This window comes from Athene noctua, chromosome 6 (assembly GCF_965140245.1).
Source record: "Athene noctua chromosome 6, bAthNoc1.hap1.1, whole genome shotgun sequence".
NCBI classification, from domain to species: Eukaryota; Metazoa; Chordata; class Aves; order Strigiformes; family Strigidae; genus Athene; species Athene noctua.
In genome coordinates this window covers 12391982-12417023 of record NC_134042.1, presented here as the reverse complement: position 1 = coordinate 12417023, position 25042 = coordinate 12391982, and the positions used below count along the sequence as shown (strand labels likewise).

The window sequence follows — 25042 nt, the reverse complement described above, 5'->3', positions numbered from 1 at the left end:
AACTGACTGAAATAGCAGGTCTGCATATGCACATAGCTTTCAACATGTAGGAATATGTACTTTACATACACAATTAGGTATAAAGAGAAAAACTCAGGGAAAGCAATTTTGCATAAATATTTATTACTGTACAGATCGAATATAACACTAGTCTGTTTTCAGAAGAGACCAATGAGAAAACTTCAGTGTATCCAGTTATCTCTGCAACCATATCCTTGTCAGAGCTGGCAGCTTGTTTCCAGCGCACTGATCAAGATGTTCACAAGCCTGCTGTGGACAGTGAAGAGGCTGGACTTTCTGAAAACCCTTCTCCTCATTCACCGCCTGTTTTCAGCAAGAAAGAAGAAAATGATACAGTGGCTGAAAGCTTTTTACTGGATCAGTGTAGCCCTTCTCTTCCCAAGCATTCAGTCCTTCTAGAAATGCCAATGGATAAAAGCCCCAAACTGTCAGCAGAACCTTTCAAGCAACAGACGCCAACCACTGTAGTCCCAGCAGAAAAAGGGAACAGGAGGAGGAGAAAGTTAAGGAAGAAGAAAACTCTGAGGGCAGCCCACGTGCCAGAGAACAGTGATACAGAACAGGATATAATTGACTCTAAGCCTGCCCGGAAAGTCAAGGGTGGAAAGGTTCCCAAAGGAGAAAAGGTTACTACATCCACTCCTCCAAGACAGGAGGATGGAGCTATGGCTCAAACAGCAAGAACCAAAGAGGAGAATGATAGTGATGCTTCTCTGGAACTGGTGGAAGTTCCAGCACCCCCGTGTGAGGTGGTTGACGTTGGTTCATCAGAGTCGGGAGATGAAAAGCCAGACAGCCCATCAAAGAGGGATTCACGCGGCTCTGTGGATCAAGCAATCCTAGGAGCGTCTTGCTCTGGTTATGATGAAGTGAGCTCTACCAGTGAGATTGGCACAAATTATAGGGATGATGTGAAAAAAAGGTGAGACTGTAGATCTCTCAAAAGTAAAAGCATTATCCAGTATTTATGATAGACCTGTCTTCTGAATTTTTACTCTACTCAAAGTCTTATAACATCAGTAACTTTTAATTTTATTCAGGAGGGAGTAAGAGGGAGACTGAAAATTGAATTTGCTTTTTTTTATCCAACAACTGAATGTGTCTTGTTACCTACTAATTTTTCTAATAGAAAAACAAGGCTGCCATCCATGGAAAGTTTGGTTTTGAGCTTATTTGTCACAGCCTATTTTCTACCAAATGCAGAGTCTTGTTCTGGAGTCTTACTTACACCAGTATTTTGTCTGAAAATGAACATGCAAAGTCCAATCTCACTACTCTTTATTTCTGCGTTACAGTGTGGCTGAGACACAAACTTCCATATCATCTTCACTAAGAGGATCAAAGAACTCATCAGGTACGTATTTTAAGCTTTTCTTCTGATACTTTGTGTATAGTATCTTGCAGGTCTTGAGAAAGTGCTTCTAGAGGGGAATTTTGCCCTGAAGATCAAAAGCTACACTAAAAACTGAAGTGGGAAGAGATGCATACTCACTCACGTCATCTCTTACTGAATGCTTTGTGCCTTGACCTCCACATCCCCCCCACCCCCTCCCACATGAACACTTCCGCTCCACAGTCTCTGAAGAGCTGTAGGACAAATAATAGTACAATTGTTCTGCTGTTTTAAAGATCATTCTGGACTTAACATCACATAAAGGTCTTCCTGGCCTTTTATATTGCCTCCTGCCACTTACAGGCTCCAGCTAGATGCCACAATGAAATCTGACTTTAAGGTGCTGAGCCCATACAATAGTTGAGTGTGTTCTTGTAATCAAAGTACATGTGTGTCTGTCGTGCAGAAGTGTCTTCGGAGCCAGGTGAGGATGAAGAACCTACAGAGGGAAGCTTTGAGGGACACGTGGCTGCAGTGAATGCTATTCAGATTTTTGGGAATTTGTTGTATACCTGCTCAGCAGACAGAACTGTTTGTGCCTACAGTCTGGTTGTAAGTAAAGCTGTGAGAAAGGTGTTACATTAATTGGAGTCACAGGGATGCAATTCTGTTTTTATAAAGCCTTACTATGTAGTTAAGGAAGCAACTGCTTTTTCAAGCGCCTAATTTTTTTTGTTATTCTTCAAAACTCTTCTCACCCTCCCTAATCCCTTCTCCCTATGAGAGGAATAAGGGAAGAGAGATTGCTGCATGCTTTTGTTAGCTGTCCTACCCTACTCTGTCAGGCGCAGATCCTGAGAGGCATGATGGGGCTTTGTGCTGATGGACCCTATACTTTCCTTTTCAGAGCAGGAAGTGTGTGGCCATCTTTGAAGGACATACGTCAAAAGTGAACTGTCTCCTGGTCACTCAGACAAATGGGAAGAATGCTGCACTCTACACTGGCTCAAGTGACCACACTATCAACTGTTACAATATTAAGGTACTCAAACTCTGTGTTGATTAACATATACTGCATTTTTATGCAACTATTTCATTGCAAATATAGATGAAAAAAGCGTTCTAAACCCATATGAGCCCCACTTCATACCTCATTAGAGTGGAGCAGGGGGACAAAAAAAACTCCAAACCATAAACCAGCAAACCATTAAGTGATTTACTACCCTAGTATGTTGGCTAGCTTGTCTGCGGAGTTTTTGCCAGAACAACATGACAGGATTCTGAATGTTGGAAACTGAAGTGTAGGATGGTTGTCTGGCCATGAATATCGTATTTGCCTTGATGTATTTCTGACTTCATTGCTTATGGCAGGCACTGCTCTCTTTTTGTAGAGCAGCTATGGAGAGAACAGGTATCCTGAGGGCATCTGGAAGAGCAGACTGAGACTTCCTGAAGCTGCACTCTTAAGGATAAATGATAGGAAGGCTTGTCCAGCTTGTGGCTTGGAGGACTAGAAAGCAAATACCTGCTTCAGGGGAAAACTGTCAGAGGTTTTTAACTCTTAAGCTCATGATTCATGGCACTTCCCTGTGAGGGTCTTTGTGGGGATTCCTCAAACTCAGGCATGTAAAGTAGCATTTTTCTCTGTAGTCTAAATTTCTATATATGTTAGAGATTTTGACTAGAATAAAGTGTTTAGGGTTATAACTGGTTGCTGAAGTACAGTCAAGTTTCAGAGATGGAAATGAGCTGATTAATACCAGGATCAAACTGCTATGTGACACCAGACTTCCAGATGATTTTCTCCAGCTCTGTTGGTTCAAAAAATGCAGCTTACAGGTGAAAATGCATCTTGTAAGTGAAAATCATCATTCACTTCAGGCTTTATCTGCATTTCCAGTTAATGAAAAGCTTTAAATGCTTTTTTTTCTATTGCCAGTCCAAAGAGTGCATGGAACAGTTTAAATTGGAAGATCGAGTGCTTTGTTTACACAGTAGATGGCGGATCCTTTATGCAGGCCTTGCAAATGGCAGTGTGGTTACCTTCAGCATAAAGGTTAGTTTGTTTAAAGATTGGCACCTCAAAGCCTGTTGCAATCCTATATCTCTCCACTTTGTTTTTCTTTCCAACCTTTATTCTGAGTAGTAAGTGTATTTGTAAAGTATTTTGGTGTGAATGGTTGCTGTTGACCCTTTTTGGACCTTTATTTTGTCAGTGCACAAAGCTGTCCCACCTCCTGTTACCTTTCTCTTGACTGCTGTATTCTTGTTATGTTTTTCCTTAAGGTGCCACCTGGCCTACCAGTCATGTGTCATGAGAGTTTTCTGACACTGTTGATTATTTTTGAATCCTCCTTTCTTGCCCAAAGTGTGAGACGCTTTAACGTGTTGCTGGTTTTGCCTACTCCATTTGCAGTTATAGAAGAGACTCATTCACATGGTTTTCTGGCAAAGGGGCTTAATCAGCAGCCTCCATGATATTTAAAAGTGAATAAAAATAATTATTTAAATAAATTATTTTCCTGGTTATTCTTTTCATGGATTCTAGACTGATTTCTCAAATTTATCCTTATACATTTATCCTGTTTTGTGTCTTTCACGTAACGCTATTTACTGTCATTGTTCGTGGATGGAGTATTTACTGATGTAATGAAATATGTTTTAAAAAACAGAAAATGGAAGCCTAACGTAGGAATGATTTGCTTGATTTGGAAACTTAGTTGTTAAGATGTAACTCTTACCACTGCTGAAATGGTGTGTTATAAACTGAAATCAGATGTTCTAACAAATACAACTCAAAAAGGACTGTGGTCTAGTCAGTGTCATAGCAAAGTTCTAATTCTTAAATGCTATTTTTTCCTCCCCCAACAGAACAACAAGCAGCTTGATACCTTTGAATGCCATGGCCCTAGAGCAGTGAGCTGTCTAGCCACAGCTCAGGAAGGAGCACGCAAGCTGCTGGTAGTGGGCTCCTACGACTGCACCATCAGCGTGCGAGATGCACGGAACGGGCTGCTTCTCAGAACCCTGGAAGGTCACAGCAAGACTATACTCTGCATGAAGGCAAGTGTCTCTGAAAATGTTTTTGACAAAGAAGGGTTAAAATGGCATGGGTTTTCTTCCTTCTCTAATAGTGAGCAGATTGTGGTAGGAAGTAGAGGATTTCTCTATCTTTAAATAATAAAAATTGAGTAATTTGGTAGGAAAATTGCCTCTGGCTGGCTGTCATATCTCATGTTCCTAGCAAAACTGTTGGGGATATCTAGGTAGGAAGCATGTTTATTTCATGTGATTAGATTCAGGGAATCTTGAAATGTGAGTTTGCTAACAGAGGGAAAGTTGAGGAAAAGCTGAAGCTGCTTTTCATGTATCCTGATGGTACAAACTTCAGAGGAAACTGGAAAAAATGTAACTCTAGAGAAGTAGTCTTTTGTTAATGAAAGAATCACTAACACTGATTTACAGATTTCTGACTCCTAAGATTAGACACTGGAACATATGCTTGTCTGACTGCTTTGCGGTGACCACTGTCATGTAACAGATAGGGGATGACTTCCATAAATCGTATTTGTCATGTTAGATATTATAGTGCAGTGGAACAGCCATTTTTGCCCTTTGGATTATCCTAGTCATGCTTGCATGGCAGCATACTGTGGTCCCTTCTTGATCCCTCTTGATCCTTTCTAGATTAGTACTTGTCAGGAACACCGTCTTTCTTACATGACCAGAGTATAAGTACACAGCACATTTGACATTTCCAGAAAACTATGAGCTTTACTGTGTATGTGCAGAGCAGCATTCTGTATTCAGTTTCCTTGGTCTGTGAGCTGCTGCTGGGTGGCTGCCGCTGACAATAGTTCATAAGTAGGATGCATTAGCCTGATGGGCTGTAGGTTAACAGCTTCTAATGCCAATTGTGAAGTGTCAAAAGTCATCATTAGGATAGCATAGTATGTTTTCTAGCTCTTATGTAGAGAACTCCATGCATGCCTTTTTTTTAATAGGCTTCACTGATTTTAAGACTGTCAAATTTAGGAAATACTACAGTACAACTTTAAACTCAACAGTGTCTTAATGTTTTGCTTGCCTCTTTCCATATCTGTAACAAAAATAAAACTTTTTTTTGTAAGGTTGTGAATGATCTGGTCTTCAGTGGCTCCAGTGATCAGTCTGTCCATGCTCACAACATTCATGTAAGTCTCATGTTATAAAGTTGGAATGAGTTTTGGTATTAAGGCAGTGAATTCCTATGCTATAAAGTCAGTATTTCCAGAATTTTTGACTGACTGGTGAGGCAAATTGCTTCCAGGAAAGGAAGTCATATGATTTTGTTAATGTGACTATGCACTATGGCTAACTAATGATGCATGCAGAGGATACATAAACATGCTGACTCTTGTAATACAATATGCAATGCCTTTTTATCTGGGGATCTTGCTTTTGCAAATATTACTACAAACACGGGCAAAGAAAAAGGGTAGGTGGTATTTGATCATAGTCTGGAAGTGCCTTCACAGGAAATGGAAACACTTTTATTAGACTTCCATTTCTTTAGTAGTGACCATTGAAGCTAGCTAGCTACCCTATCCAGGTTAGGTAAAACTGTTTTGTTGTTTTGTTTTTTAAAAAAAAAAACCCATGAACACCTATTTGCCTTTGCTTTTCCTTGATGCAGACTGGAGAGCTGGTACGGATCTATAAAGGCCATAACCATGCAGTAACAGTTGTGAACATTCTTGGGAAAGTGATGGTGACAGCATGTCTGGATAAATTTGTTCGTGTTTATGAACTACAGGTAAGAAGATAGATGGTTACTAATGACATTTACCTAATATGTGTTGATTATTTTGAATCAAATGGAAGTAATCTAAGTGCTTACTGGTCTTTGGCCCATCCCTCTCTTTCCTGTCGCTTGATACGTATGTTTGTCTCACAAGCCAGAATACATGGGTTTTAAAGAATATGATCTAAATGATTATTTATTTTTTTTAGACCCTGGGTTATTCTAATGACAGCTCAGAGAAGTGGGGAAATTTTGTTTCCTGAAAGTTCTTACTTGGACAAAAGGAATCACAGAAGTAATGTAATCAGAAGTGAGCTTTCATGGTGTAACTGAAGTTTGGAAACCACCAGAGGAGTTTAGTTGCTACCCAGGAAACTGCTCTTGGAAGCACTGTGATTTGCATGTCTCTGAAAAAGGGCTATTAACTGTCATGCTATTAAATGTCTGTTTCTGTTTCTTTCAAGTCGCATGACCGCTTGCAAGTCTACGGAGGCCACACAGATATGATCATGTGTATGACCATCCATAAGAGCATGGTAACTTCCTTCTTTTCACTGGTCTCAAAGAAAAGATTGTAATTTCCACAAGCATATATAAGACAGGTTAATTTTTTTCAGATAATTAAATCAACCTTCTGTCTGACTAAGAACAAGTTAGCAATACCAGCCACAAAAATCAAGTTGAGTGTCTGACATGCTTTGCTTTCCAAAAGACAATTTTGTGTGGAGCGTCTGTCTGACAAAAGTATTTTTTTAAATATCATTTTGCCTACCTCTTCAGGATCTGCATAGTCTTCTATTTCTGAAATTCTGATATTCTTCCTCATCCTTCCTCTCCATTCCTTTTTGATATACATGTAACTGGCTAAGTCCTGGAAATATATTCAACATGACATTTACACCTAAAATTTTTTCACTTAGTGGATAGTAACATATTTTAAAGTTTTCTGAACTTTTATACACATGACACTTTCACAGTAGAAGTTATGGAAATATTTCTTATTCATTAGTAATTTTTTGTAAATTATGAGTGCAAATCTTAAAATAATTAGGTTAGACCTATTTTTTAAATTTAGAAGCCTTGCATATTGATGTTAGATTTTTTTTTTTTTCACCTAATACACTCTACACTGAAGCCTCCTTTAAAATTTGAATATTTTTTTCCTATTATTCCCATCTTGCTTATCCGTAAATGTTTCTTTTACAGATCTACACTGGATGCTATGATGGCAGTGTCAGAGCTGTGAGGCTTAATCTGATGCAGAATTATCGTTGCTGGGTAATGAGCATAATGGTTGTAGCCTTTGTTTGTTGTAGTTTTTAGGCTAATTTTCTGGGGGTTGTCACTAATTACTCTTGGATAGTTTGACCTTTACTATAAGTCAGTAGTATTTTAAAAATGTATATGTATGTTTTAAGTGTAAGTATATATATCACTAGGTCAATTTTTCATGATCTTTAGTATATGTGTATGCTTTGGGGCAAGGTGGTAGTAGCATCTTAAATTATTTTTCTTCCTGGCAGTTTTTAGATAGTGACATCAAAAACTTCAGCTGAGTGACAACAAAAAACTGATTTACTCTTTAGCATGCTAAAGAAGTTTAATTAAATTACCAGTGACTCTCAGACAAGCCTAAATCTTGCAAAGACTTAGTTCTTGTCTTCCACCTGCCTTTCTTGCTAGTGGTCTAGGCTAGGCTAGAGGTAGGAAGAACTTCTGTAAAGCTCTACTTAGCTGTAAACAGAGACCATTGAGAATGGAAATGGAATATGAAGATTAAAAGGTTACAAGAGGTGGCACGTGTGTGAACAGTCTTGGCAGAATATTGTGAAGTTGCAAGAAAAAAAGCATTAGGTAGAATTCTTTGGTTTATTCTGGCATGTTTTTTCTACCAGTGGCATGGATGTTCGTTGATCTTCGGAGTTGTGGACCATCTGAAACAACACTTGCTAACTGACCATACCAACCCAAATTTTCAGACCCTAAAATGTCGTTGGAAGAACTGTGATGCTTTCTTTACTTCCAGGAAAGGTTCCAAGCAGGTATGTGGTTGAACTATACATGGTTTTATTTGGTAGTATAAAGTATTCTATATCACCACAATTGTGGGACTTGATCCTATTTCTCTTAAAAAGGGTTAAATTCTTCTAGTCTTGACAGGCTTAACTGCATACAGTTACAGTTATACAAGGTTTATAGGATTCAGTTTAGGCTGTGACAGATGAAGGGTGCAGCTAGGTGTGATAACTTGAGATAGGGTCCATATTATATGGAAATAGTAAAAATCTTGAAATATTAGAAGAAATTCTGATTACTCAAGTTGTAATTAAGTTTTTGTAGGAAAAATTTATTAAGGTGAACAAACATCAGTCTTGAAACAGGTTTTTATCTTCTTAATTTTTATCCATCACTACCCCCTGTCATTTTGGCTGCTGATGCTGTTTACTTTTCACACAGGGTTGATTTTGCTAACAATCCTTAAGTAGCACATAAATTTCTGAGTAAATGTTAGCACAGATAGGAGGGGAAAAAATGAGGAAGACATAAGGGTTGGATAAAGTCATGTGGAAAGGGTTTTTTGGGGTGGATGGAAGGAGAGCTGTTACCTGTAGACCAATGGTAAAATCCACATTTTACTACTTGGCAATATAAACTACCTTCCTGTTGAGTGATTTTTTCAAAATACACAATGGGAGGAGAGCTAAGAAACAGAAGTAGAATCCTTAATTTCTTTTTAAGCACTGGATTTGGATATGTTATGCTTATTTGATACACCCTTCTAGTCAGAAGGGAAGCTGGTTTTTATTTGCCCTGAATTGCGGTATGTGAGATACTTTATATATGATTTAATAGCTTGGCATGGTTTTTTTTTATTTTTTAAGAAGCTTTAAGCCCCAAAAAATGTTATCCAGAATGTCACTTTCACTGAAGCTTCAAGAATCTTTTGCAAAGTTTTTTTGTGGGTTTTTTTTTTTTTGGTGATGATTATTATTAGTAGTAGTAGTATTAACTGACTTCTCTGGTTCTTTTCTAGGATGCTGTAGGACACATTGAAAGACATGCTGAGGATGACAGCAGGATTGACTCATGAAGCTTTTCACCTCCCACATTGGGAAGTAATTTTATATGTCGGAATTATTCCAAATAACATCAGTTTCTTACTCCAGTCTTTCCTCTTTCTTTTCCTGCTTGGAATGCAAAAATGGAGTGGGGCTGAAATACCTTGCTACAGAGACTGCAGGTTGTGTTGTACTCTGTAGAAATAAGGCTGGTCAATTAAGATTTGGCCCAAATGGAAGATTCTTGCAAGTTTTTAATTCATTGACAGATAAGAATATTCCCTCCTCTTGTCTGCCTTGGTGTTTTGTTGTTTGTTTCTTCTGTTAGTTGTCGGTTTGGTTTTTTTAAGAAGCATAGTCTGAGTGTCTTTGGCAAGTTCAGAAGAATGTTGAGAACTTAGATTACAATAGGTGCTGATGTTTGTAAACTCAGCTTGAAGCCTGTTAAGTGTCTAAGACATGTCTGTGTTTGTACCCAGTTTTTTTAGCTGATTTCAATAACATTCTGCAAACCAGAATATCAAATTCTAGCAATGTAACCTGAACATCCAGTGTACATTTTGACTTTCTTCATAAAAAGGAAAGGTATTTTATGGAGAACTGGAATAAATTAATTTTTTTAATGTTAATTGTAACTTATTTTTTTCCTTGTGTAAAAATTGCTATAACTGGCACAATATGTACAGTGACAGACTGCCCTAAAAACTATACCTCCTGAGATACTTTTATTTGGAGGAAAGCAGTTATTTCTTGAGAGGTATGTATGCCAGTAGCAGCAAAACAGCCGAAACAGTGACTCCACTCACTGTGTTTTGCAATCTTAGTCTTTTTAAATAGAGGCCCTTATGTACAGGGAAGAAGTAAGTGGTGTGAGCTTTTGTTTTAGTTAAATGTCAACATAACCACTGCTGTCTTGATACAACATCACAGTTGGGTTCCTGATTTTATTTGGAATCCTAGTGACTGAGCTTTGCAGTCCTGTATCTTCATGGCATAGCAAACTAAGAGAAGTGCAAAGGCACTGCCTGTTTAAGTGCATCCACTTAGGTGGTGTTTTGTTTCTGTTGTGAACTGGCTTAATTGGCTTGGGCTATACCAAGTTCACAAAATCTCAACTGGAAAGAATGGAGCAGGATTTTAAAGGATTTTTTTAAAGTCTACAGTTCTCAAGCAGAAGCTGAGGATACAAAATGCATATCACATGTAAAAGTCTTGTTTCTACTAATGCACAGAAGATAACACAAAGAAGTCAGTGCAGAGGGGAAGACTGTTGCTACTTGTTTTCCTCTACAGGTTTCCCTTGGGGTAGAAAACTTTACCCATTAAGTTCAGTGAATCGTACTTCTTGCATTTGCAATCCTTTCTCCCATAATGACACTAATTTATCAAAGAGCTCTCTTAAACAACGAGACTAATCTAGCAAGGAGCTTTGTGTTCACTTTTGCCTAACTTGCTGCTCAGGATAAAAAAAGCAGACGTTTCCTTAAACTGTAACAGAAGGTAAAGACAGCCCAGTGTCAAACCTGAGCTGATTATAAACAAATCTAGCACCTTTCAAACAGATCGAATGTACTCTCTTTACCGGGCACCTCTTTCACCACTACTTTGAGGCTCAATATGCCAACCAGAGACCAAATAAGTTTTATAGCCTCATTCTTTGACTATAATGAAGCCTTTTTAGGCCAAGAAAGTGATTGAGGAAAGCCCATGGATGTTCCACTACTCTCAAATCAAGGAACCTTCAGGGCCTTCTGTAAAGCACACTATTTTTCTATTGTCTTAGTAGACAAACATAATTTCTCTGTAAATTGCTTGACATTGATGACTTTTTTTGTGAGAGTCAGGAGATAGGAATGAGAAGTAGTAGCATCCTACTTCAGAGACATTGGGAATCTCTGAGGTTCCAGTGCTTTTGTGATGATTGTTTGGGGTTTTTATTAAGATGTTTGTGGACAGGAAAAAAAACTAGTATGTGGCTCAAACCCTAGGCTGTTTTGAGGGTGTTTTTGTTTTGCTTTTTGGGTTGTGTGTTTGTGGTTTTGTGTTGATTTTTTTTGTTGGTTTTGTTTGGGGCTTTTAAAAATTTCTTTCTGTGGATGAAGCAATTTGAGAGAGAATCAAGTTCAGGGAAGTCTGAGCAGTGTAAATGTTTTCTGATGCAGGCTGTATTGCTCTAGACAGTATTTGCTTTTTCCAAGACCTAAAAGCAGAAGACTGCATAATACTTAAACCATTTCCAAAATTATTGATATTCAAGAGGATATTAATGAGTTTTCTGGGGTGGTTTTTTTTTTTTTTTGAACCACAATGAGGGAGCATGTAGAAGTGTGGCGTAAACAATGTGAACATCTCAAGCTGTCCTTCATGGACTGTGCTTGAAGTGAAGGTGTGGAGTTGTGTGTCCTAGGGACAAGCATGTGGAGTGATTGTAGCATTCTGAAAAATGGTGTGTGAGAGTAAGATTTTGTTACACCTTGTGATTCTTCACGTTCTTTCAGCTGTTTTCAGGAACGTGGTGTTGCAACAAACACAGTTATTATACTTTATTTGCATTCCTGATTGCTTGATGGGGTTTTTTTTTCTAGTTGGTGGAAGCAAATTCTTTTTCTTTTAGTCCATGATATTTCCTTATCTGTCCTTGAAAACAGTCCTCCTGAAAAGTCTGGACTTCTGAAATCCAACTTCAGTTTTAGCAGTGATGTCTTTTGCTACTTTGTAGGTAATTTCAGATATATTGTAAGACTCTTAAAATGGGTAAGAAGTAGGAAAATAGCAGGGTGGCAGGAATGTTTATAAAATTTTGCTTCATAAATTAAAAACGATTTTGAAAATTGCTCAGTGGTTCAGAGGAAAATGCTGTGCTGCTTTGTCCTGAGGAGATCTTAAAAGGATTTGCTGTGAAGTTATTGTGCATCCATGGAAATGCCCAGGCCTCTCTGGAGTTCTGTGGGTAGGTTTCCTACTTGAATAGCAGGAATTTGGTGCAGCTTTTACTGTTGGCCATTCACTTCTTCCAGAGAGATGCCACACTAATGTATTGGCTTGTTAACTAATTAGATCGTCTCCGGTCTTGCAACTTAGGGTTTTGACTCCTGATATACCTCCAGTCAGAGAGTGTAGTAACTTTGGGAAGGTAGTCTATTTGTGAAATTTAAGTGTAATATTTGCATGAAAAGCAGTACTGCACATCTGAAGCTTGTTTCAGGACTATTTTTGTTTTCACGTTTTTTTTATGCAAGCAAAAAGTTGTGGGTGGAAGAGTGACTAGAGTGAGGGTTTGTCATGTGGTTAGCTGTGTTCATTTTATCAGGAAAATATTAAATAATGAGCTCTGGACTTGCTATATAGCTGACTACATATGGCACGCCCTTTGGAGGGCAAGGCACCATTTCCCTCTTAGCAGGACTGACGTTGCACCTGTTAAGCTATGAGCCTCCTCAGCAGACAGAGTGCTCAGAGGCACTGTATGCTTTTATGCCAGAACAGGCCAGGTGCTCCTGAAACCAGTTAATATCATTCTCTTCAAAAGCGTGAGATCTTCTTGTGCCATAGGCATACCAAGACTTGCCTGAGCTTGTAGGAGCCTAAAATGGTCACAATGTTCAGATGTGCTGCAGAGCTTGACCTTCCCCAACCCCGATAGCCTCACATGTATTGAATGATAAGATAATGCTAGAATTAGTCTATATGTGTTGCTCCTTTCTCCTTCAAATCACAGGAAAAAAATAACAGCTAACTGGCAGCCCAAAATACTCTGTGGCCTAATGCTGCTGCATCCATTGGTACGAAGATGCATTAAATATCCCAGCTTCTGCTTGCCTTGTGTCACTTATGTGTGGATTGCAGACTTTAAACACAGCAACAGCGCATGAGCTGACTTCTGTAAAATAGAGGAGTTTGGCCATGCAGTGTGTTTAGTGTAGTTCTTAATGCCCATTTTCAAACTGTACAATAATGCCAGATCGAGGTAAATGGTAACTGAAAACACTCAAGAAACCACACGTTCCCAGAAACAAAAATTGGGTATTGAGAAAATGTTTTTCCCTTCTTTTGAATTAAAACACAGGTACAGATGAATCTTGGTTTTCAGGCTTGCATGGTACTATCATTCACACAGTCTAAGTTGTCCAGAGTTGCAGAACATGTGAAGGAGGATAAGCAAACGGTTTCAGCTACTCTTTGTAAAATGTTTAATAGTGAAAAAGCAAACTGTGTAGGTATATATTCTGTTATAGGCAACTGCCATCTTCTCAAATTTCATTTTGCTGTAAGTGTTAAACAGTCTTTTTGAAGAATGGAAATGGAATAAAACAACATGATTGAATATTTAATAAGCTGTGTAGAACATGTGCACAGGTTGACCTTGGGTTTCTTCTCTCACTTCGGTACAAAGCTGTGAGCATAATAATGAAACTTTACACAGCAAAAGAATAAAAATTAAGAGGGGAAAAAATAATAAAGTTCTTTATATTGTTATGGTTTGTCAGTCTGATTCTTCTTTGTTTTAAATAGAATGATTCTTCCACAGGATTTGGTAGAACTTGACTTTGGTTTGGATTTTTTTTTTTCCTTTTGGAAGAGGGCTAGATTAAAATCAGACAGGCCACTTTGAAGCTCCAGCACTGGCAGGAATATTGCAAGTTTTTGCTCCCGGTGTACAGGAAGCTCAGACCTAGTTGTTTGATAGGGAAAATGGAAACTGTCCACGCAGCTGGTGCCTCCAAGATGTAGCGACTCCCTTGCTTCATGGCCTGTTGCAAAGGGACGTTCTCTGGAACTGCTGGTATTTCACTCACCAGGACTTTAAGGACCAGTTTTGAGTTGCAAATCAAAAATCCTGATTTTGATCTTTTGGCTGATAGATTTTGTTTTTCTCTGAATATCTCACCTTAAGAGCATCTCTGCCATATTTTTTTGCATGGAAAATAGAGCTATGGGGAGATAACACATGGCTGGAACCCAGGGCTCCTGGCATTCCAGTCATCTTAAAGTGATTTCAGTTAAAACAAAGTTGAATTTAAAGGAGAATAACTTCTTTCGACAAACTACGGGATTTCTTACTCTTTCAGAGTAAGTTACAGTGCTAGACAACATTAAGAACTTCATAGTTAAAAGGTTTTCTGTTTCTTAGTGACCTTCTGGTTAAATGTGTTACTTATCAGAAGAACTTTGAGTTGATGCTACAATTTGTTTTTACAGTTTTGCTTTGCAAGTGGATTGCTTTGTTACTTTTCACCCCTGGAGAACTAAGTAGAAGCTTCTCCTGATACAAGTCTGGTCTTGTCACACCTTCTCTTCCATGTTTTGTTTGTCCTTCCATTTTTCTGTTGATAAACAATTGACCAGTTCTGGAAGTCTGTCATCCTTGAAGCTGGCAACGATGGAACCTTTCAAGCTGAAGTGCTTTTTTTTTTTTTTAAATGCATTAAAGAAGCAAAGAGTGAGTGTTCTTTCAAAATAAAAACAAAGAACAACCTTAACAATTAGGCCAAAATCCGGTTGATTTTATTTTCAGTTCAATTAAACTAATTGTACATACACATTCTAATAATCTTCCCAAAGTGGTCATGCTAACATAGTGTCGGATTCTGCTACAACTCATGGGTTACAGTAAAGATGCACATAAAACTCTCAGGAAATAGGACCCTGAGGTGGGAGGGAAGAGTCTGTGTAGCTATATAAATCTGTATGTATAGGAGGTTTTCTGTCTCAAACGGGAAACAATTTTCTCGATATTATAGGCAATGTAGTTACAATAATAAACATTTGAAATGTCCAATGTGTAATTAAGTTCCTATGGGGGTACTTAAAAATGAGAGTAAACTGCTTGTTTCTGACCCTTTTGCTGAGGCACTGCAGTCCCCTGTGCCTTACTTCCCCATTTCTACCAGAGTGGAGAACCAACCTCCACACAGCCACATCTGTAGCAACGTAAGTCATTGGATGCATAATATTATTTGAGCACAATCTCATGTGAGATATTCAGTGAACATTTTGAAGAGGCTGAACTTGTAGTATCAGAAGCAGGGCAAAGAGTTCATGACTAACTACACAGTGGTAGTAAACACCTCTGATTTTCACAGTTAAGATACAGTCCCAGTTTTGCCTGACTTGAGTGAAGACTTTCCAGTTGTCAGCATAAGCAGAATAACAACGCATGCTCTGTGTCTTTACCATGCAGAAAAAGCTTAATTCAGTCATCAGGAGATTAATCCTTGCCTGAAGGAAAATATCAAGAAGTTACAAGAATAGTTACAGAATATGTGCTCTGATCTGCCTACTGGAGTATGGTTGTCTTTTTCCAAGGGCTTCTTCCCATGCACTGTTTGTCTTGGTTAGCAAAGCACATAATTAGCAAATGTTCTTGTTTGCACTTGGGGATGAATGGAGCTAGTTACCCAAAACAGAAGTCTTGAATGATGAAAGTGGCCTCTGACTCTGGTGTCACGCGTACATCGTGAGCTGCAGCCACTGAAACAAGAGTTAGAATTAAAAGATGGAAGTCTTGTTGGTATCCTTCAACAAATTGTATTGAGATACCATCATCTCTAGCTGGAAGGAAGTTGCTGCTGACAGTTAACAGGCAGCATAGTGACAGGGGGGAATTTTGTCTTGGGCTTCTTGCTCCTATTCCTTCTTCCCTTGCAAAAACTGAAGAGGGTTTTTTTATAAAGCAGAAGACATGTTTTTAAGTTGAAACTTTCTAAGTTGCCTTAATAAGATTTTTAAAAGGTAGAGAACTATGTTAAATCCCATTATTAATTAATGCCATATCGGTATGTTTGATTTAAATTGCCTTGTAAAAAAAAATCTCAAAAGTTTTTTGAAGCACTTCAAATGTTTTCCGTGTAAAATTAGTACCAAAATTTGTAGGAGGTTTTGCAGCCTCTTACCAATTGGATGACAATTTCAGACTAACTCTCACGGACTCCCTTGAGAACATGTGCAATGAATAATATGATTAAAATTTCATATTGTGACGTTGTGTTAGAAATACTGGTGTAAAGCATTTTACCTCCAGGACATTGAGCTTAATGATGCCATCTCCATCTTTATCAAAGGCGTGGAATGCCCCTAAAGCAAGGAAATAATACACAGAGTAGATTAAATTACTGTGTATGTAAAGATAATCCCAGACAGCAAGCCAAAGTGTGTTCCTGTTGTGTTATGCAGACTCGTGCAGGTATTTACTTAGGTGGTCAGCAAGTTTTTCTGCTACATTTTTCTTTAGCTAATACAAGGAGAAACATGGTGGTTTCTTTTGTATTTGTATGAGGGCTGTCATATTTTAGATTCCCTAAGCACGTATCTTTAATTATTAATACTGTATATAGGCAGTAGTGCTTTAAACAAATGTTGCTTTCTGTACAACTGTGTTTTGGGGGTGAGGACAGGAGTAAAACTGGGGCAGCCACTCACTGAACATGGCATCCAGGCGTACGAAGCAGCAGATGAAGCTGTCAAAGTCGATGTTCATGTTCTTGTCGGCGTATCGCATGGTGATGATGTCGTAGAGCTGGTTGTTCAGCCGAAACCCTGCAGAGGACCAGAAACGGGGCACAGCTGGGCTGCGGCCGGGGGGAAGCGCTGGCCTGGCCGTAGGCGCTTCCCAGGCCAAGCCAAGGCTCAGGCTGGACGGTACTGCCGCAGCTGCTAAATAAAATGAAGCTATAAGGAGCTTCTCTGTGTCCAGCTGCTTTCTTAAAACAAGAATAACATTTTGAAATAACGATGTGGGGGGCCAATGGCATGTGAGTTGCGTCACGCTGTGAGCATGGAGAGGTCTACACCAATGAGTCTGCAGTTTAGCTGAGCCTGATATGAGCAGAGCAACACAAACGGTGACAGAAACACATGAGGAAGTTGCTATGAAAACACAACTACACAGTGGTCAAAAAATAAAGAAGTAACTCCTTGGTGTGGCGTTACCAAACTGAGGCACTCACTGCTGCAGTCTGCGACCGCGCTTCATGAAGGGTCCGCCGTGATCTGAGTGCTGCTGGTTGTTGGCTAAGGCAGTATCATGCACAGCCTACATTCAGTAAGACTGAGAAATTTATGTTGTAAAATGTTTTCTTAGTGCTAAAGTCAGGGCAGGAGGTATTGATTTTTTTATTTTTTTTTTTTTTTTTTTTTTTACATTGGCAACTTTCCTGGTGCAAATGGAAACCTGAAAAATAAAAATTTTCTGTATTTCTACTGCAGCAGGAGTCCAAATCCAGGTGTAGTTTTGTCCTTAGCAGAGGACTGAATCACTGATGTTTGGTAAAGTACGAGGTAGCCATCTGTTTCTGTTGGGCCAAAACACTACTGCAGATGAAGTGTCCCTGAAATCATCCCATCTAGGTTTATAGTGATACTACATATTTTCTGATAAGTCATTTTGCTCCCTTAGAGAGCTGGTAAAGACATTTGCTGGGGCAGGCCTGCTGTCCAGGGGAAGAAGCACACCAGTGTGTTTGAGACAAGAAGCAAGAAAAGTCGAAAGCCTCTCATTGCAGGACAAATTTCATTAACTGCAAGTTTTGAAAAAAATACTTTCTTCTCACTGCACTTGTAGAAGAGGAGACTGAGCCTGCAGTGTCTTAGTGCCTAAGAACATGAGCAGGACTCAAGAAGTTTCCATCCAATTGCCTCTGATGCAAACTTGGACACTGAGCTGCTCTGCTGTGGTTTCAGTGTCTGTACCCTTGGGTTGAAGGTTTTTCACTGTTCTTTCTTCATAACTTACACAAACATAAAGAATCCACAGCTTTAATAAGAGCAAGTTTTTTAGAACTCCCTGGTCTCCCTGAACAGCAGGACCCCACGTGGGAGATCCTTAAGACAGCAGAGCATCATTCACTGGCAAGTTCAAAGAGCTGAATAAACCTATTTGGTTGGCAAGATGCACAAGGCTTGCTCTTTGGATATTTGAGAAGCTCTGCTGGAGGGGGGGGAAGAGACTTTTTAACTTCTCTAGGGTCTGTCTTTCAAGGGCAGCACTGTGTTCCTGATCTCACCCTGTGATACATCAAGCGAAATAAAGTTTCTTCAGCTGTCGGTCACTGGACACTGTGGGATGTACCTGCATCATTGACTGCATTGCGCATCTCATAGCTGTTAATGGTTCCTGAATGATCCGTGTCATAACGCTTGAAAATTTTCTGGAAAAAGAAAAAAATAAATACACAGCAGAAATAAAAGCTTGTACATCTTTTGAATGTAGCCACTGACTGGTTATGAGGTGCGTGCCTCAGGCCCTTGGAGGCTTTGCCATTTGCCTTACATTGCTGCTGCCAGACAGCCTGGGATGTTGGCACAGAGCTTCTCTCAGTTGTAAAGTAAAATAATTTAGATCCGTACCATGAGAAGCAAAAAGCTCTCCCCTAGAGAATCTCCTTGTTTGACTTGAGTTTATGCTGTTAATCCTCTTTCTTGATTGCCCTAATTAAGCTATTTGTGAGGCCTGATTCTAGTTCCCACCCTCCTCCTCCAATTTGTATGCCTCTCTGCTGTTCTCATGGGGGAAATTCTTATTTGAGTGCCTGGAGCTTCAGAGATTTGGCCTATTTGCTTAGGCTGTAAGCAGGATGAGGAAAGACATTACTTTTGTTTTTAGAAGCTAATTTGTAATTTCTTTTTGTTTTAGTATATGTAGAGAGTTTCGGGTTTAGTATCAAAGTTTTGCCCTGCTAAGAACAGTGCTGTGGATACCAGTAATACCTGCCAGCTTTTAATCTTGTCCCAGAGATGTCGGAACTCATCAAAGTTTATCTTCCCTGAGCCATCTGTCTGTGATGCAAACGTTCAGGTAAAAAACCCCACACTATTTTAAAGAGAAAATTAATTAAATCTGCAACTACTGATGAAGGGACAAATGTGAAACAAATCTTCTCGGCATTAACAGCAGTCTGAGTTGTGCAGTAAAATATTTGTGAACATTTTGGTTATTGTTCATAGTATTATGTTTGAGGACTGTGAAACATGGTTTGTACTTCGTGTAGAAGCAAATACCTGTCGCTCCTGGAGCTATTAACAAAGTACATAAGCAGGGTGTTTTACTGGGCTCTTTCCAAATCCCTCCAAATATGAAGCTTACCCAACATTTTTAAAAACAACTGAGTTTTATTGTAAAGCAAAGCTCTTCATGCTTTGCTTAAAATGAATTGAGGACTAAACAAAATGTTGAGCAATTTACAAAAATGCGTTTAGACTTAACCATTATGACTCTGGGTTGTAGTTAAAATTTTGTTCTAGTTATGTTTGAATGTGCTCAAGTTCTCTCAAAATCATGTGTTATGTCAAATAGGAAGACTGAGTAATGTTGCATCAGAGGCAACCCCATATGGCATCCTGTAGTGTGTTTTATTATACTTGTTCTGAGACAATTTCTGTATGTGTTGCGTGCTAAGCACACAGTGGAATGTATAATACATTATAAACTTAAGAGAAATATAGTAAGTTTCTTGGCAAGAACTGTAGTTATGTTGAGTTGGTTTAAAAAAACATTTTTAAAAAAAATCATGCTTTAGTAAATGAGCTGGCCAGTCACTGATACCTAAGGAAGGGTATGATACTGACTGCTTATTCTTAGTTTTCTGGTTTGGGGTATTTTCATCTGCCAACTACACTAATGTTGAGATGACTGGAGTCAAGATGTGTCACATCAGGAATGCTGTGTTATCTGACTACAGACTATAATGAACTGTTTTGCTTCCCTGGTTTACTAAGTTGTGCATGTGTAGTGGTGTGAAATACAATCCAAGTGGACTAGTTTGGTATCAAGCACTCCCTGTTCACCAGAAAAGGATACATCCATTAAAGCAATCATGCTGCGGCAGGATTCCAGTTCAAATCCTTCTGTCTTTAGGTCCTTATCTGAAATAAATGATCCCAGGTGAAAACAGATCATGTAGGTCAGCAAGCGCTTCTTTGTTTTAGGTGTAACTACTCACAGTAGAAGCCAAACCTACTTCCAGTAAGAAAGGAGTGGTAGAAAGATCTGAGAAGACTCTTAAGTAATGTAATTGCTTGTGAACTAGAGATGACTTTTCTTGACCTGTTATATAAAATAAAAACCTCCAGAATATTCCAAACTAACTTCCAGGTAACGAAGCAAGCCCAGAGTCTTTGGGCTGAAGTTTGCTAAACAGGGAGAAAGGTTTGCCTCTCCATTAGAATTATTTTTGTTTTTTAAAACGCATTGCTATATTATCCTGTGCGGTGCTTCCAACGAACATTTGTGCATTTCTGCGTTATCAGTACTTGATCACTCATAGAGATCATCTCTATGAAAAACTCAGCTTGCTAAAGTCTCAGATGCAAAGTCCATGGAAGCGTAACTGGAAATCTGTGAGTCTGAAACCATAAATAATTTTTAGAGGGTAACTCAGGGGTGGAAGGTTACGTTATATCACAGATTTCTTTGTCCAGGGTTACTGAAAAACATGCTCAAACTCACGTTTTTTTACGACATTATTGAGAACATTCCTGAGTTCCTCAGCATTGATCTCCATGTCCTGGTGGGAAATGTGGTGAGAATATAATCAATTACAATAGTCTGTATTAAGCAGATAATTTTATGGATGAATATACTAAAAGTATGGTTGTTTCTCAGGATGGCATATACATGCTTCAAAGAAGAGAGCATTTTAGTTCATATAAACATCAGTTCAAATCTTTCTTGAGGCTTCAGTACACAGAAGGTCTGAAGTTACCATATAGTGCTTATTAAACTACAAGAACAACAACCAGTAATTTCAAGCCACTGTATAAGCCAAAAAAGCAAAATGCAAAAATCCCTGTAATGAATTTGCAGCCTCTTGATTTGTGCAGTTCTTTGATCTGTTTTTACTTCTAACTTCCCTCATTAAGCATACACTGAAGGGCACTGCATTTCTAACTTGTGTATTCATGCTATGCAAAATAGCATCTTGTAGTGGTGATAGAAGTAAAAGCCTGAATTTAAATAAGGCTCCCCCGTACACAATGGGAACAGTTTATATGTACACATGAGGATAGCTGTATACTTGATTGGATTTAGATTTGGGTTTGCTTAGCTTCAGATCTCAAAGGAAATGTGTCAGAAGGAAATTTAAAGGAAATTTTGAAGTTCAGTGTTGTGAATCTGTAAAGCAGTTGATTTAGGTGCTGTTGTGGCTAGACTGCTTTGATGGCAGAGACAGGGATCGGTTGCATACTCACATCCCCTGCAATCTGTCGGAAAATATTCCTGAACTGTTTTTCCTCTTCACTCCCCTCACGAGCTTTTGCTGAAGGACGCTGAAAAGAGACAGGCAGAGATACAGTCTTAGCCCAGCGGGGAAGGGAAAGGGCCTGGATGGCTCACACGCCCTTGTGCAAGGGAGCCTCTTAGTCTTTTGAGGAACAGGTCATCCTCCTGTTCTTTTCCCCTTTTTTTTGGTTAAATGTGTTCCTTGCCAAAACTGGTGAGTATTTAAGTTCATCCTCTTGATTTCCTTTCTCTTGGAAGGAGCCTAAATGATTACTTTCATTAGCAAATGTTTATCTCCCAATTTTTGGTTTCAAAACATAGCAAAGGAGAAGTTCAGAGCAGAAGAGGCTTATCTGAACCATAGCTGCCCTGTAGGGTGTGAACTGACCGGAGGGACTGGGGCCTGAGAGCTCTTTGTGATGTGGGGGTGCCCCTTGCTGGAGACAAGTGGCACATGAGACAGAGGGGAATGATAAAAGTGAAGCTTTTTCAAACATATGCAAAGAGCAAGCCTGAACTCTGAGGCTGATACTGAAGAAGGAAACTGAATTTTGCCAGGAAAGGTTGGACCAGATGATCCTTGAGGTCCCTTCCAACCTGGTATTCTGTGATTTTATGATTTTACGTGTGTGTGCGCCCTGCCATTAAATTACAGGAATTAGTGTAAAAAAGTAAATTGATTTTATCTGCTTAGTTGGGGGGGATGGCGGGTGTGTGTGGAATTGTGTTAGTCTAAATGCAGAGGAAGGTTAAGATTGGTTCCCCCTGTGCCAGTCAGCAGATGCTCAAGCTGTGCCTCCAGATGCCATGGGCCTGGCTGCAGGATCTGGCCGTTGCATCCCACACCCCTCACCCACCTGCAGGCAGAAGCTCGGAATTTGCTACCCTGTCTTCCTCCTCTCCAGTAGTGAGAGAAAAGAGGAGGGGTGCAGGAGTTCCTGGGTTTACCCACCCATTTCTCCTTTGACCGATGGGGACTGGTGTCCCTACACCTCCCTAGATGTGTAATTTGTCATGGGGAGAGGCTGTGATCATTGCCAGGAGCTCCTGAAGCCCCTCGGGTGCAATTTATGTGTGTGCCTGGTGTAAAGCAGGAGGAGGCTGAGCAAGTGTGGCTGGAACTGTGCTGCTGATGGGGAAGGGATCTCTCACAGCTGGCATCCTTGTATACCAGAGCAACCAGGAGATGTTTTCAAGCAACTAAATCCTCTAGCACGTGTGTTAAATAACTGAAGGGATAGTCTCTGTTGTTCATGCTCATTAGATCCACATAAACCAGATGCAAGTTATGCTAAGATTTGATGAAAAGCTGTTAAGTATCTAAGTGCCTCAGCTGTCAACTATCTTTGCCCCATTGCCCTGCTCTCCCCAGCCACTCTTTCATGCTAGCCAGACCAAGCTTTATTTTCCCCTGCAGAAACCTTTTTATCGTCTGTGTGGGTTTTTTCACCATCTTTGTCAGCATCTTCATCTGCTGTCAGCTCCTTATTGCTGTTTGCTCTGTCAGAAACAAAGATGATAGGCTAGAAGAGGAAGAAGGAAGAGACCAAAAGAGAAATAGAAATTACACAAGAAAAGAGTAGAAGGGAAAATATTTGGCGACAACCATTCTGTGGTAAAGCACATGCAGCAACAGCCCCTGAGACTGTGACCAGAGCAGCCAGGGCTGGGAATGAAAGAAAAGAAAGAAAACAGAGGTGGAGGAATTTCTGAAGTTACTGCTCGCCTCATGTTAAAAAAGCTGCAAAAGTCTTTCTACAAAACAATGCCAAAAAAAAAAAAATCTCTTGCTTCTAGCTTTGCTTTTCAGAAAGTCAGTAACAGTTTAAATGTTTCGTGTTGAGTTCTTTGGGGGGTTGATTTTTGGGTTGTTTTTTTGTGTTTTTTTGTTGTTGTTGTTGTTGTTTAGCAAAATAAGCCTCCTAGATTCTCTTGTCCCGCTTGATGAAGGACAGTAGCACTGAAAACAAACAGAATCTGAATCCTACACAGAAAAGGAGTATATGTGTAGGAGCTTTTTAGTTTTGCAAAGCATATGTTCTGGCTCTGTATTAATTCTCGAAGCATTCAGCCATGTGCAATTGTTCTGTTTTAGTGCATTTAAAACAAGGAAAGTGGCTACAAGACGTGAAGGTGTTACCCTGGATTATTAGTTGCAATCAGCCTGTTTTGGGATTAAAATGTCTATTTACGTTTTCAAGGTCCTAAATGTGTTGTGTAGAAACAAAAGGAGAATTGTGGACTTTGGTGAGCAGAAACTTCAGGAAAGAGGTGTAGCTGCATTAGGCAATAGAAAGCAATGTGAGGGCGTGTGTCTGGAGAAGGGGTGTGTTTCACTAGAAAGGGCTGTCAGAGTGCCTGTGGAGAGGCAGGCAGGAAGGGCAGTTTGAGCAACTCAGAGGATCAAGCTTATAAAGCTGAAAAGTTTCTATTACCCTTTTGCCCACTCCCTTGAGTGAGAGTGGTATGTGATGCTAATGATATTTCATTAGAATTTACTGTAGGAAGACAAAATCTTTGCTTCCTGCAGATGGCCTCTTATCCAGTGCCCTTCACTAACTAGATTAGTTTCCAGATGCAGAGAAAGCACGATACCAAGGAACTCTGCTCCTCCTGTATGCATTGCACATGCTCTTTGCCATGCTGGAACTCAACACATTGCACAGTTACCCACCTTGCCCTTTTTCCTCTTCTGTACAGAAAGAGACAAAAAAAAAAAAAAGTAGTTTTAAACAGAATTATAGATTTTACCCAGATTATGCAGAGCTGATGAAAAAAGTAAAACTTTACCTCTTACTCTCTCACATTTATTTTTCTCTTTCCATGTCCATACAATTTTTTTTTCCCATTACCTATATTCATAGTTTTCAAATCTCCAAAAATGAGGGAAAATGCACCTGCCAAGAACTAGCATACTGAAGGACAGCAATCGCAGAAACCATAGCAAAACAGTGTCCTGTCTCATCTGGGGCTTTGTCAGCTGCAATAAAATCTCTATTGTATTTTTAGCTCTGACTATTCCTTTTCTTTTTCCCACCTGTCAGTGAGGTGGAGATTGATTTGTGGGCACAGAAGTACAATGTTATCTGGTGGCAATCAAATTCCAAAGATCTGGACAGATACTTTGTTATCATGACAGCAAAGAAAAGGGGAGCACTTCTGAGCAATGTTTGGTGGAGCTCAATTATGTGCAAGAGCATTTCCTCTGATTTTTTTTTTTCAAAATTGTTAGCTCTACTGTATTCCCACAAAGATGTGTAAAACCTCAGGGTGAATGAAGGGTTAGAGCTTGTCACGGATGCTAGTTTGAATCAGTATCATTAGGATCCTTTTCCAGAAAGCAATGATCTGAGGAAAGCAAAAAAAAAAAAAACAAACCCCAAAGAAATATCGACAAAGTTGTGAGCCCCCTTAAACAATGCTAGCCCTCAGACAATGTTAGCTAGATAACATTCTTACAGAAAACAGGATAGATAGTAAACTAATCCCTGTCTTTGAGATCAAGGGGGAGCCGTACCAGCTAAAGGATGACCAATTCCTGATAACACCAAGGATTTACTTCCTGGAATATCTTGATAGACACAGAAGTTCCAATTAACAAAACAAACAGGTAAAACTGACTCTACAAC

At 39.4% G+C, this 25042-nt stretch overlaps 2 protein-coding genes across 8 annotated transcripts in view; one reads left to right on the top strand and one right to left on the bottom strand.

Annotated features, from left to right (window-relative positions):
* ZNF106 (zinc finger protein 106) overlaps positions 1-13672 on the top strand; it is a 41822-nt gene extending 28150 nt beyond the window's left edge. For all 4 annotated transcript variants that reach the window (XM_074909592.1, XM_074909589.1, XM_074909591.1 and 1 more), the window contains 12 exons: positions 163-943; positions 1317-1375; positions 1821-1966; positions 2262-2396; positions 3294-3410; positions 4226-4417; positions 5485-5547; positions 6030-6149; positions 6602-6673; positions 7344-7415; positions 8033-8179; positions 9172-13672. In XM_074909592.1, the coding sequence (XP_074765693.1) occupies positions 163-943; positions 1317-1375; positions 1821-1966; positions 2262-2396; positions 3294-3410; positions 4226-4417; positions 5485-5547; positions 6030-6149; positions 6602-6673; positions 7344-7415; positions 8033-8179; positions 9172-9228 (1961 nt within the window). In that variant the 3' untranslated portion in view covers positions 9229-13672. The remainder of the gene's footprint in view (positions 1-162; positions 944-1316; positions 1376-1820; positions 1967-2261; positions 2397-3293; positions 3411-4225; positions 4418-5484; positions 5548-6029; positions 6150-6601; positions 6674-7343; positions 7416-8032; positions 8180-9171) is intronic.
* A 1099-nt stretch (positions 13673-14771) lies between these two features.
* The window catches only part of CAPN3 (calpain 3), a 31309-nt gene continuing 21038 nt past the window's right edge, over positions 14772-25042 (bottom strand). Inside the window, exons 15-25 of one of the 4 annotated variants that reach the window (XM_074909093.1) lie at positions 24088-24105; positions 22835-22936; positions 21383-21460; positions 20640-20697; positions 19992-20056; positions 18902-18970; positions 18264-18342; positions 16616-16732; positions 16212-16270; positions 15595-15667; positions 14772-15415 (exon numbers count right to left, since the gene is read on the bottom strand). In XM_074909093.1, the coding sequence (XP_074765194.1) occupies positions 15641-15667; positions 16212-16270; positions 16616-16732; positions 18264-18342; positions 18902-18970; positions 19992-20056; positions 20640-20697; positions 21383-21460; positions 22835-22936; positions 24088-24105 (672 nt within the window). In that variant the 3' untranslated portion in view covers positions 14772-15415; positions 15595-15640. Of the gene's footprint in view, positions 15668-16211; positions 16271-16615; positions 16733-18263; positions 18343-18901; positions 18971-19991; positions 20057-20639; positions 20698-21382; positions 21461-22834; positions 22937-24087; positions 24106-25042 lie in introns of all 4 variants that reach the window. The other 3 variants (XM_074909092.1, XM_074909094.1, XM_074909095.1) reach the window with 3 other exon arrangements.